The sequence below is a fragment of the Phaseolus vulgaris genome, chromosome 1 (assembly GCF_000499845.2).
Source record: "Phaseolus vulgaris cultivar G19833 chromosome 1, P. vulgaris v2.0, whole genome shotgun sequence".
Taxonomy (NCBI): domain Eukaryota; kingdom Viridiplantae; phylum Streptophyta; class Magnoliopsida; order Fabales; family Fabaceae; genus Phaseolus; species Phaseolus vulgaris.
Window position 1 is genome coordinate 20013766 of NC_023759.2, and position 11953 is coordinate 20025718.

Sequence of the window (11953 nt, forward strand, 5' to 3'; positions counted from 1 at the left end):
TGAGAGTGCCCTAGTTGTTCACGTGCCATGCATTCAGCTCACCCTTGATCGTAGCCCTGGCTGGCCATATCCTTCCAACGGCTTTTATACTTTGTGTCACGCCTGAACGTGTCTTCCACTCTACATGCATGGGCACTTGTGATCTGGGCTTCTCCCTTCCTGATAACTGGTGTGTGATCTGGGATACACTTCTTGTGGCCCATCTCTACTTTTTGGGTTTCCGATGTCCGACCTCTCCACACTCTTGAGTGGCAAGTCGGTGCATCCTGATAACCGATGTCTGACCACTCTCGGCTCCTTTGGCGCACGTGTTTTGCGAGGTACTGGTTCGCACTGCTCGTGGGACCCGCTTACGTGGCACCAACATTACCAGTGGTTGGTCAACGCCTGGGGATTGGTCGGTACAGGCATACTTTGTAGGCTCTCTAAGAGTATTCTTATATGTTAAGAGTTTTTAATTTCGAAGGACAATTAAAAAGTTATAACCTAGAGATGTTTGTTAACTCATTGTAATCTATAGAGATTTTTTAACTCGTTGTAACCTTGAGATGTTTGTTAACTAGATTTAACTAGTAAAATCTTTTAAGAAGTTTGTTTGAAGAAAAACTTTGGTGTTTTGGTGAACTAATATAAAATCTATTTTAATGTTTTGCTATTTGCTTACTTGCTAGACAATGTGTTTAACTAGATGATCTAGTAGGTAGGTTTGTTTATACGTTGTAAATAAAGTTTAAAATTCTATTCAAGTTTCATTTTTGGACTTAGCTGTCCCTACCAAATTGAAAAATTGTTTCTAACTTTAACAAAAAAAAAAATATTAAAATATTATACATTAAATTTTAATTTCATTTCTATATACCGGACAGTGTAGATCTCTCTCTTTATAAACGAGGCAAATGTTAATTAGTATTGGTAGTTGAGAGTGATTTGAGAATGGGGTTTCAATCTCTCTTTAGTTTCTTATTCTTGCTACTGCCCACAGTCTATTCCTCCCAGTATCTTGGGAACAACCTTCTATCTAATCGGAAGATATTCCCCAAACAAGAAGAAGCCATTACCTCTTATGCTGCCATTTTTGATGCTGGTAGCACTGGAAGTCGAGTGCACGTCTTCCATTTTGACCAGAACTTAGATCTCCTTTACATTGGCAATAATCTCGAATTTCACCAAAGGGTATACCATCTTTTCGGCATCTAATTTTTTGCTTCATAAGCTATAGTCATGCATCTAAACGGTAGTAATCATTCTATCTTCACTTCTTGGTTGTTCTTTAAGACATAACTTTCGTTCTTGTGCTGTAGGTCACACCCGGTTTGAGTTCATATGCGGATAAACCTGAAAAAGCTGCACAATCTTTGATTCCACTTTTAGAGGCAGCTGAAAATGTTGTCCCTCAGGATCTGCACTTCAAGACACCTCTTAAGCTTGGCGTGGGTGTTTCTCTTCTCTTCTCTATAACATGAATAAAGTTTGGTCGAAAATCTGAACCACTTTTTCACATAATGTCTTTTCATTTTATTAATGATGCAGGCAACGGCAGGTTTAAGACTTTTGGAAGGGAATGCTGCTGAAAATATATTGAATGCGGTAACTAACCATGAGCTTCATTTTTCTAACTATAGTCTTTCATATTCTTCGGTTTTCATTCTGTTATCTTTTAGGTTAGGGATATGTTCAAGAACAGAAGTACCCTGAACGTTCAATCAGATGCAGTAGCTATAATTGATGGAACCCAGGAAGGTTCTTATCTATGGGTATGATATGATCTTTCTCTTTAGGCTTTATTCATTTGATTTCACGTTTCATTTTTCTTTCTCATTAACCAAAAAGAATATTAAAAGTGCACGACGTTTAACACTCACTTAAATATGTAAAAAGCTTTCTAATAATTTGACAACAAAAAATAATATAATAATATTTATATTAAAAACTAAAATAAATATAATTAAAATATTAATTTAATCAACTGTGAAGTGGGTATATTTACTCAAAAAGAGTTTCAGTGTATCACAGTCTAAATATATATATAAAAAAAGTTCACTTTCACACCTAAGAAGTAAATACATGACACCCTATTATAATAATATATAATTTTTTATTAATAATAAATAAATTAAATGAATGGAGACACTTCAGATATCTTAACCCTTGAAAAAATCTGGTTCAAGCAGAAAAAAGGCTTAAGAAACAAAAGAGATCTAACCAATTAAAGTTAGTTGTAGAAGGTCAAATCTTGCACCTCGTTGATATAAAAACTTGCACCTCGTTGTTATAATGTGACTGTATTATCCTATTCCAATGTAAAAGTTTTTTCCTTAGTCAGTTCTGGCCTTCTATGGTTTGGTATAAAAAATTGGTAATAGCACTTTGGGTTTGTCAAAAGCAAGGACAGTATACATGATATTGTTCGTTGATATGTTATCAGATATTCTTTTGAAAGATACCACGATGAGCTTACCTATAATTGTTTTTAATTGAAAGATACCACGATGAGCTAACACAGGGTTGCATTGATTCTGGAAAAACATTTGACCTGTTGTGACCCCCAATATCTAATAACCCGGTTTCCATAGCTATCGTTTATTTTTATGAATTTATATAATATTATTTTTATTTATGTCTCTCAAAAAAAAGTATTAATGTATTACTTATTTTATTAAGATAATATTTTTGAAATTTAATATATATATATGTTGGAGATCCCACATCGACTAGAGACTAGAGCCTTTCATTGTATATAAGTGGGTGCAAACCTCAATCCTATGAGCCGGTTTTATGGGGTTGAGTTAGGCATAAAGTCCACTCTTTCTTAATATGGTATCAGAGCCATTTCGAGCCTATCCTAGCGAGTGTTTGTGTTGGGCCTATCGTGTCACCCGCTATCAGGCCGCTATCGGACCATCCAAAATATATAGTCCCACTCGACGGGGGTGTTGAAGAAACCACATCGACTAGAGATTAGAGTCTTTCATTGTATATAAGTGGGTGCAAACCTCAACCCTATGAGCCGGTTTTATGGGGTTGAGTTAGGCTTAAAGTCCACTCTTTCTTAATATGGTATCAGAGCCATTTCGAGCCTATCCTAGCGAGTGTTTGTGTTGGGCCTATCGTGTCACCCGCTATCAGGCCGCTATCGGACCATCCAAAATATATAGTCTCACTCGACGGGGGTGTTGAAGAAACCACATCGACTAGAGATTAGAGCCTTTCATTGTATATAAGTGGGTGCAAACCTCAACCCTATGAGTCGGTTTTATGGGGTTGAGTTAGGCTTAAAGTCCACTCTTTCTTAATAATATATATATTAATGTTTTATTTTGCAATAAATTACATTATTTTATATCTATATATGTATAATGTTTTTGTTTTTTAACATAAAATAGGTTAACAGGATGAATAAATAATTTATTAGTTCTGGAGGCAATTAATGGGGAAATGTTTTTCATATATTGTTGTGTATTTGAGTGGTTCATATAAGTAAGTTGCAGTTTGTATGAGTTGCAGTTGGCAGTGAATTATCTATTGGGGAGGTTGGGAAAGAAGTTTTCAAAGACGGTTGGAGTAGTTGATCTTGGAGGTGGATCAGTTCAAATGGCATATGCCGTCTCAAGGAACACAGCAAAAAATGCCCCACTAGTACCTGATGGAGAGGATCCATACATCAAGAAGCTATATGCCAAAGGCAAAAATTACGATCTCTATGTTCACAGGTTTCATTCCAATTCTTCCTATTCACAGGTTTCTTTATTTATACTTGTTTGATCCTGACTTGAATACAGAAACAATTTTTGAAATTGTTGTGTTTATTTTTATATTGAAGTTATACTGAAATAGTACAGAAAAATAAACTCATGGTATCCAAACACGACTGTTGTATAAAAATATGAAACAAAATGATGTACACTAAATACTAGCTCTGTTTATAGGGATTCTGTTTATGGAAACATGACTTCTTCAGTTCATGGTTAATATGTAGTTTTACACATCATAATTTTTGTATCAGTTACCTGCACTATGGTACAGAAGCTTCTCGTGCTGAGATTTTGAAGGTCAGCGATGGTTCAGCTAACCCTTGCATTTTGGCTGGATATGATGGTAAACAAACACATTGCTTTGATGTCACTCACTTCTTGATGATATGTTGAAAGATGGCAATAAGAAGTGAGTTTGTTAATGTTTATAGGGAACTATACATATTCAGAAGTGGAGTATGCAGTGTACCCTCCAAGTTCAGGGTCCAGTTATGATGCATGCAGAGAGATAGTCCTTAAGGCTCTCAAACTGAACGAGCCATGTTCTCGTCACAATTGCACATTTGGTGGTATATGGGACGGTGGAAGAGGAAGTGGACAAAGAACTATTTATGCTACTTCATCATTCTATTACCTACCCTTAGACGTATGTACTTTATTTTAGCACCAGTTTCTAATTTGGATTTCTTTCCTCAAGGTATACTAATAGTAATTTCATTGTTTGCTCTATAGGTTGGTCTAATTGACGCAAAAGCTCATAATGCCGTTGTTCGTGTTGTGGATCTTGAAAACCTGGCTAAGCGAGCTTGTGGAAAAACATTTGAAGAAGCCAAATCCAGTTATCCCCATCTTTCAAAAGAAAGAGTTCCATTTGTATGCATGGACATTGCATACCAGTATACGTTGCTGGTTGATGGATTTGGTAGGTTTGCACTATGATCACGTTGAACTTGATACAAATTGGTTATTATTATTAATATTATATCTATTTGTTTTTAATTGCTTCTACATTTGTTTCCAGGCATTGATCCTTTGCAAGAGATTACCCTGGCTAAGGAAATTGAATATAAAGATGCTATTGTGGAAACAGCATGGCCTCTTGGCACAGCCATAGAAGCTATTTCATCATTGCCTAAATTTGAACAGTTAATGTATTTTATGTAAGCTTCTACATATGTGGAACCTTAATTATGCAAGTGGTGATGCCCAAATACTAGAAATAAATTAAACTACTAGATGAGGTTGTGTTGGAATAAATGCCCCGAATCAGTCTAATTAATTTTATATCAATCTAACTAATTAATCTGTAATTTTTTTTTCATTTTATTTAATGATGTATGACTCCAAAATCTTTTAAAATCCATAATTTTCAGTTTAGTATATTTATTTTTTTATATAATTAAATTTTAAGTTTAACTTATTTATTTAAGAGAATATGTTGAAAGCAATTTAATTAATCAAATATTAAAAAGCTATTAAAGTCGATGAACAAATTACTTTGTATAGATACCGTCAACGGCCTCACCCAAAAGTAAATTCAATGACTCCTTTTTGGTACATATCAAATAACTCATTTTTTTCCATAATCAATGACTTTTTTTTAGTACCTATTTATGATAGTAACAATTACAATAATGGTTAGCAGTCAAAAAACAGTATTGATTATAGGAAGAATGCTGCCAAGTTGGTCAAGATAAATAGTGTGACAGAAGAATATTTTAAAAAGTTAGTGTCAAATGTTAAACTAACATTACAAAGTGATAAAAATAAATGTTCCTGCCGGTTGATCAGGGTCGTCTTTGCGCGTGACTTGTCCTCACGAGCTGGGGCACCTTTGTTCCACTCCGTCCGTGAATACCTGAAAAGAAATGAACAAAAGGGTGTCCTTGCGGCCGTTTGCACTCCGACGATCAAGTCAGCTAGCGAGAAATATCAAAGGTGACACACCCTCTTAAGGTGGTCGAAAATAACTGTGCTGGAATACTAAAACTGGGTTGCCCTAATTGTCTTCTGCTCACAGTGGGTGCGCAGTAAAGCAACTAGGGTTTGTGCTCTATGTAAGACTGCGAGAATTAGGTCAAAAAACTCGGTCCTTTTCAAATGACCCAAGACCCCTTTTTATATACCTTCTGCATTTAAAGCGCGTTGAAGCGCATTGAAAGCGTATAAAAATGTGCCTTGAAACATTTGATACGTAACTAAGTTAACGTGTACCTTCGCAAACTTTCACTGAAACTTTCACTTGATCGTTATTCTGTGCGGAGGGCCTCACAGTGCCGTAACCCAACTTAGGGTTAATCCGTTGTGTGAGTCCTCCTTCCTTGAAGTGCATCTGGCGCGTGGGATGACTTTCTGGGTGCCAACTCATGCCCCCCAATCTTCAGTCACTTGCCCTAGGGGTGTATCTACCTTTCTCTCGTACCATGCACGTGGTTCTCCCCTGGTCGTGGCCCTCTCATGGGTCGTATTTATCCTAGGGTCTCCCAGTAGTGGCGTGGATACTTCACGAGTCAGGTTACCCCCTACTAGTACTAGAACGTATGGTCTTGAAGTCACTTTTCTCTTCTCTTCGTTACTGTCCTGAACTATCAAGGCCCGAGGCCTCCTTGCGTCGTCTTAGCTTGGCGATGCCTTAACCTGGCGACGCCTTTCTTAGGCGACGCCTTAGCAAGGCGACGCCTCCTGTTGGCAACGCCTCAACCCGGCAATGCCTCAGTCGGTCTATCTGTTGACTTCCTTCCTTGGGTCCCACGAAGGATCCTACCACATGTTGACTTTGACCTTTGGTCAATGTCCGGGGGACGGGACGGTACACAAGCCCCCAGTCTTGAGTTGACAATAAATAATAAAAGTTAATTTGCATTCTCTTTTGGATAAAAAAACATTAAAATTATATTTTATATTAAAAATATTTATATTATAGTGTTAATCAAGTCGCGCAAACAAAATTATAAAAATAAAAGTAATAAAAATTAAAATTAATGTTTACATGAATTAAGTCAATGCTAAACTACAGAGATAATTGATATGTGTGAAATAAAGTTATTAAACATGATGATTGTTTGATCGTGATCCTTCATGCATCTTTTTTATTATAAATTAAAATAATTCATTACTATATTAATTAAATTAATAAACATTTTATAAATTAAACAAATTATTAAACAAATTATTAAACAAATTACTAACTATTAAACAAATTTATAAAATAATTTTTGCATTCTAACAATTAATTACTATTTTATATTCTAAATTAGTTGTTAAAACCTTAGTTAGTTTAGATATTAATTTAAAAATCATTTTATAAATTTTTATTAATAATAAAAACAATTTTAAATACCAATACTTTTTAGTTTTTAAAATAATATTTAATTTAATTAATATAATGACTAATTATTTTTATCCTCTTAATTTAATTATTATTTAATAAATTTTTTGTAGTTCATCTACTATACCTAAACTCTCTCAAAATACACTAATTTTTTTACTAGACTGCCTTCTCAACATATGTTTCTCCAACATTTTCTTTTTCTTTTCCCAGGTTGGGTTGCACACATATATAATTATCAGTTTTTTTTTTCTTACAAAAAATTAAATAAAATAAAAGAGATACTTTAAGGGTACTTTAACCCAGGAGCCATAGTTCCCTGCATCAACCTTAGATAAAGGTTTCAAAAACAAAACACCCTACAAGTAGCCCAAACATATTACAAAGAAAAATAAAGACCAATGCTCGATACTCTCATACAGAACCACACCCATTAACCAACAAACCATAATTCTCTACGCCAAATTGAGATCCCGAAACATAACCTTTTGAATTTGCACCACTAAGCAAAAAGAAAGACAAAAAACTAAGTGGTGCCATCACGTGTCCCCTCATTAAACAGCCAACACAATACCACATACAAATCATAGTCATAGACCACATACAAATCATAGTCATAGTGCCATAGATAAAACATAACTACATAGTTTTCTTTAACTACAACAGAACCATTAGCTTTAGATCCAAGAAATAGGTTTCCTACTCCCCCATACGACTTCCAAGCCAGACACTTGACTCAAAGAGTTCTAAGGAAAGGAGTTGTTCTGGCATTCTATTGCTTCCATGATTTAGTTACGTTTTTATTGCTTCCAGTCACAATCCCTATGTATCCTACCATCCAGAAACAACCTCCTTCTTCCTTATCATACTGATAAACACAAGCCAGCACTTCTCTTTCTTCCACTCTACTTCCATTAACCTACATATGTTGACCGTAAGTGCTCCTTTGCTTTACAGATTTTAACCTCTTTGAACGCCTATAACCGCGCTTCACTCAACCCTGTGACGAACAGCAAAAACATGTTGCCCAGCATGTCCCTATACCAAACCTGCATCTCCGCAGCACACGATCCATCAGAGCCTCCCAACTTTTAATAACAGACCAGAGCAGTTACTCCTAGTCCAACATATCTGAATTTTTCCTTTCATTCTAAATTCCAGTAACCCCCTCTCTTATAGCTCGTGTATCAACAACCTCCACTTCAATAACTTTGCAGACACAGACCGGGATATAGAACCCAATGAGAAAATGAATAGCTAAAAGCGTAAGTGAAATATTTCTTCAACATAACTACCCCTTGTTTAAACACAACCAAGTTTCTTTGTTCCCATATACTCCAGATAATTGCAACCCATACTTCCTTCCAGACTTGATTTTGTTTGAAAGATAAGTGAACTAAGTGAAAGCTCTCAAAGTGGTTCATAAGGTCCTTGTGTTGAATAGACAAGATACCTATCCACCTGAGACAAAGTGACCACACTTTTTGTGCAAAGATACAAGACAGAAAAAGATGATGATTTGATTCTTTCGCTGCTTTACATAGCACACAAATAGTGGAATTGACGACCATACCTCTCCTAGTGAGATTTTCATAAGTTGGAAGTCTCCCAATCAAAACCCTTCATGCAGTGAACAGAGCCTTGGGTAGCGCTTTAACTTGCCATAGGAGTGAGTACCCATCATGCGATATCCCATTGGGAGACTGACATAAAGTCTGGTATTCAGATTTCACAGAAAAAACTCCATTTGAATCCCTGTTCCACACCATTACATCCTCGACTTCCTTTCTCGGACTCTTCCCTATAATAAGGTTCATCAATTCTACCTCCATAATGCTTTCCCACTCAAATCTAGACCTTCTCCACCTTAACCTCCATGACCACTCCGTATCCTCCCAAAAGCCTACCTCACTCACCTTCTTTCCATGATCTAGAGATATGATATGCAACCTGGGAAACAACTATTTAAGCTTTTTCTTGTCCACCCAGGCATCGTCCTAGAAATTGATTTGATCCCCTGAACCAACTTTCCATGAAACATATTTCCCACCTTGATACCACTTAAAAAGTTCTCCTTTAAAGCTTTACGAACTAGCCCAGCCAGGCCTTCTGCTACGATAAGGAAGAGAAATGGAACCAGAGGGTCATCTTGCCTCAATCCTTGTGAAAGATGGAACTCCTCCGTTGGACTACCATTAACCAAAACCGATACCGTAGCTGTCTCCAAACAACCCTTCACCCACTTTACCCATTTACTGTGAAACCCCATTCTATGTAACATGTCCAACAAAAAACTCCACCTAGCTGAGTCATATGCCTTCTCAAAGTCTATCTTCAAACACACCCCACTCCTCCTACTTCTCCGTACCTCGTCGATCACCTCATTGGCCATCATGACACTTTCTAACAGCCCCCTATCTTTCAAGAAGGCTGACTGAACATCATCTATAATCATAGCCATGACTTCCTTGATGCGACCTGACAACACCTTCATTATGATCTTATATAAAGCCCCCACTAGAGATATAGGCCTGAAATGATCAATCATAACTGGGTCTTTCACTTTAGGAACAAGAGCAATGAAGGATGCATTGCAACCCTTTGGAAAGCTTCCATATTCTTGGAACACGTACACAACATCCATGATATCCTTCTTTAAAGACTCCCAATTGCTCTTAATGAAATTAAAACTAAAGCCATTTGGGCCGAGCTCTTCGATCCTTCACACATCCACACTGCAGCCTTTACTTCTTCGTCAGAAAACCCCTCTACCATTCTCAAGCTAACCTCCTCAGGAATAGACATGAAGTCCACAAAGCTAAGCTTAACACCAAGGCCAGAGGTAGCCATGAACCTTTGCTCGAACACTCGTTTAGCTTTCCTTCATACAGTTTTCGGTTCTTCGCACCACTAATTATCCACTTCTACTCCTTTAATTTCATTCCTGAGTCTTCTCCACCTCATAAGAGAGTGATAGTATTTGGTATTAGCGTCCCCATATTTAAACCATATAGATCTAGCTTTCTGTCTGTTTAAAGATTCCAGTTTTTTCTCTACAAGCTTTTGTTGGCTAAGTAGCTCCAGCCTTCTCATATTTTCTCCCTCCAAGAGATCACAGTTTGCATCCTTGGTATCTAGCTTCTGAATCTCCTTCATGATCTTACGCCTATTATCTTCATGATTCCCAAAAACACTCTTATTCCATTCTTTGAGGTCACCCTTCAATTTATCTTTGAATTTAGAGATACCATTTCCCTGCACCTCATAAGTGTTCCACTTTTCCTTCACCAATTCCTTGAAACCAGGTTCCAAAAGCCAAGCGTCTATTGTTTTAAACGGCTTGGGACCCCAGTCTTTAGCCCAAGACTTGACCACTATAGCACAGTGATCCAAAACCTCCCTTGGTTGCACATATTGCTTACTCATAGGCCACATCTGAAGCCACTCCTCGGATACTAGTATTGTATCTAATCTACTTTTAGAAGACCCGTCTGATTTGTACCACGTGAACTTTTTACCTACAATAGGTATGTCCACCATTAGATTCTTATCAATGAACTCATTAAAATCTTTAATCTCCTTCTTCTGGTTCGAATAACCTTCCACACCTTTCCTTTCCTCTACACACCTGACAACATTAAAATCTCCACAACAACACCATACCTCATTCTGATGAGAATTTCTGATAGCAGACAGAGCATCCCACATGGCAGCCTTGTCACTTAGAGAACCAGCAACATAAACATTAACGATAACACATAAACAGTTTGATTTAGAATGGAGACCGACAACAGCTATAAAACCTCTTCCAATAACGTGAGAACTGTAAATGAAAGCTTCTTTATGCCACATAGATAAGGTACTCCCTACCCCGTTTACACCTTCATTATGTACCCAACCAACTTTACTATCCCCCCACAAATCAAAGCACCTCCTATCAGAGAACTCCGTAACTTTGATCTCTTGTATGCACACAAAATCCGCACCCTCCATAGCAATTAGATGCTTAAGATATTTTGCTTTTATTCCTCCCTCTAACCCTCTGATATTTAGGTTAACAATAATCATATACAACTACTCTTATCACCCTTCTTCGACTTACTCACGACTTGCCTGTCCCTAACCTCCAAAAGCTCCATTTCTTTTATCAGAATACCATCCTCTCGTGAGCTTGACGCCCCCAGATTTTTGCCTAAGTTCCAAATTCTGGTTGATTCAGATTCGACACACTTTTTCCTAATACGATTATTGCCGCACTCAACAATTTCAGAATCAGACATAGCATAGGAATTTGAGATTGACCTGGTCAGATATCTATACCCATAGTGTAGAGAACCCATGCCCCCTTAGAGCGCCACCGCCGCTGAACCGTTCGGGCCCCTTGCTCCCACAACGAGCGTAGGTAACACACTCTTTTTGGGGTTTGACATTCATTCGATGCTGTAGAGTCCTCCCCTCCATTCCCAATGTCACTCTTCTGCTTCCTCGTATTTCCCCCGTTACATTCCACCTCAATAATTTTTAGGAGATTGGTTGGATTTGTACAAGAATCCTTTGGACTACTTTGCGGACTGGAAAATCCTTTTTTACCCTCAGACGCCGACTGCACCACCCTCTCAATCTCTGACGTCGACACTTGGCCTTCATCCTGTTCTGAATCACATACTCCTTCAATAGTTTTCCCTGACTCTGAAACGCAACCAACACTGGTACACAAATGAGCATGTGAACCAGTTCCCCTAGACTGAGCCGCATTTAATTTGGGCTTAGCACTAAGATGACTAAACGACTCCACCACTTCTACTAGGTCAGTCAGGGAGTTTTGTATCGCCTCACACGCAACATTAACCTTTTGTGTGACAGCCACAACTGT

The 11953-nt window shown here is 37.4% G+C and overlaps 2 protein-coding genes across 2 annotated transcripts; one reads left to right on the forward strand and one right to left on the reverse strand.

Annotated features, from left to right (window-relative positions):
* Window positions 1-864: 864 nt before the first annotated feature.
* On the forward strand, window positions 865-5009 carry LOC137813751 (nucleoside-triphosphatase-like). Its single transcript, XM_068616166.1, has 9 exons — window positions 865-1173; window positions 1302-1430; window positions 1531-1587; window positions 1662-1754; window positions 3505-3710; window positions 4004-4095; window positions 4184-4398; window positions 4485-4674; window positions 4774-5009. The coding sequence occupies exons 1-9, from the start codon at window positions 934-936 to the stop codon at window positions 4914-4916; spliced, it is 1365 nt and encodes a 454-aa protein (XP_068472267.1). The 5' UTR covers window positions 865-933; the 3' UTR covers window positions 4917-5009.
* Window positions 5010-9990: 4981 nt separating this feature from the next.
* LOC137815651 (uncharacterized) lies at window positions 9991-11360 on the reverse strand. Its single transcript, XM_068618764.1, has 2 exons — window positions 11194-11360; window positions 9991-11122 (listed from the first exon to the last, which is right to left on the reverse strand). Exons 1-2 carry the CDS (start codon window positions 11358-11360, stop codon window positions 9991-9993), a joined length of 1299 nt encoding a protein of 432 aa, XP_068474865.1.
* Window positions 11361-11953: the final 593 nt, after the last annotated feature.

Excerpts from the sequence above, each read along its gene's own strand:
- LOC137813751 (XM_068616166.1), top strand. The coding sequence starts at position 934 with ATGGGGTTTCAATCTCTCTTTAGTTTCTTATTCTTGCTACTGCCCACA. Across the intron at positions 1,431-1,530 it reads AGACACCTCTTAAGCTTGGC|GCAACGGCAGGTTTAAGACT; the intron begins GTGGGTGTTTCT and ends TTAATGATGCAG. Across the intron at positions 4,399-4,484 it reads TCTATTACCTACCCTTAGAC|GTTGGTCTAATTGACGCAAA; the intron begins GTATGTACTTTA and ends TTTGCTCTATAG.
- LOC137815651 (XM_068618764.1), bottom strand. The coding sequence starts at position 11,360 with ATGTCTGATTCTGAAATTGTTGAGTGCGGCAATAATCGTATTAGGAAA. Across the intron at positions 11,123-11,193 it reads CTTTTGGAGGTTAGGGACAG|AGGGTTAGAGGGAGGAATAA; the intron begins GCAAGTCGTGAG and ends CCTAAATATCAG.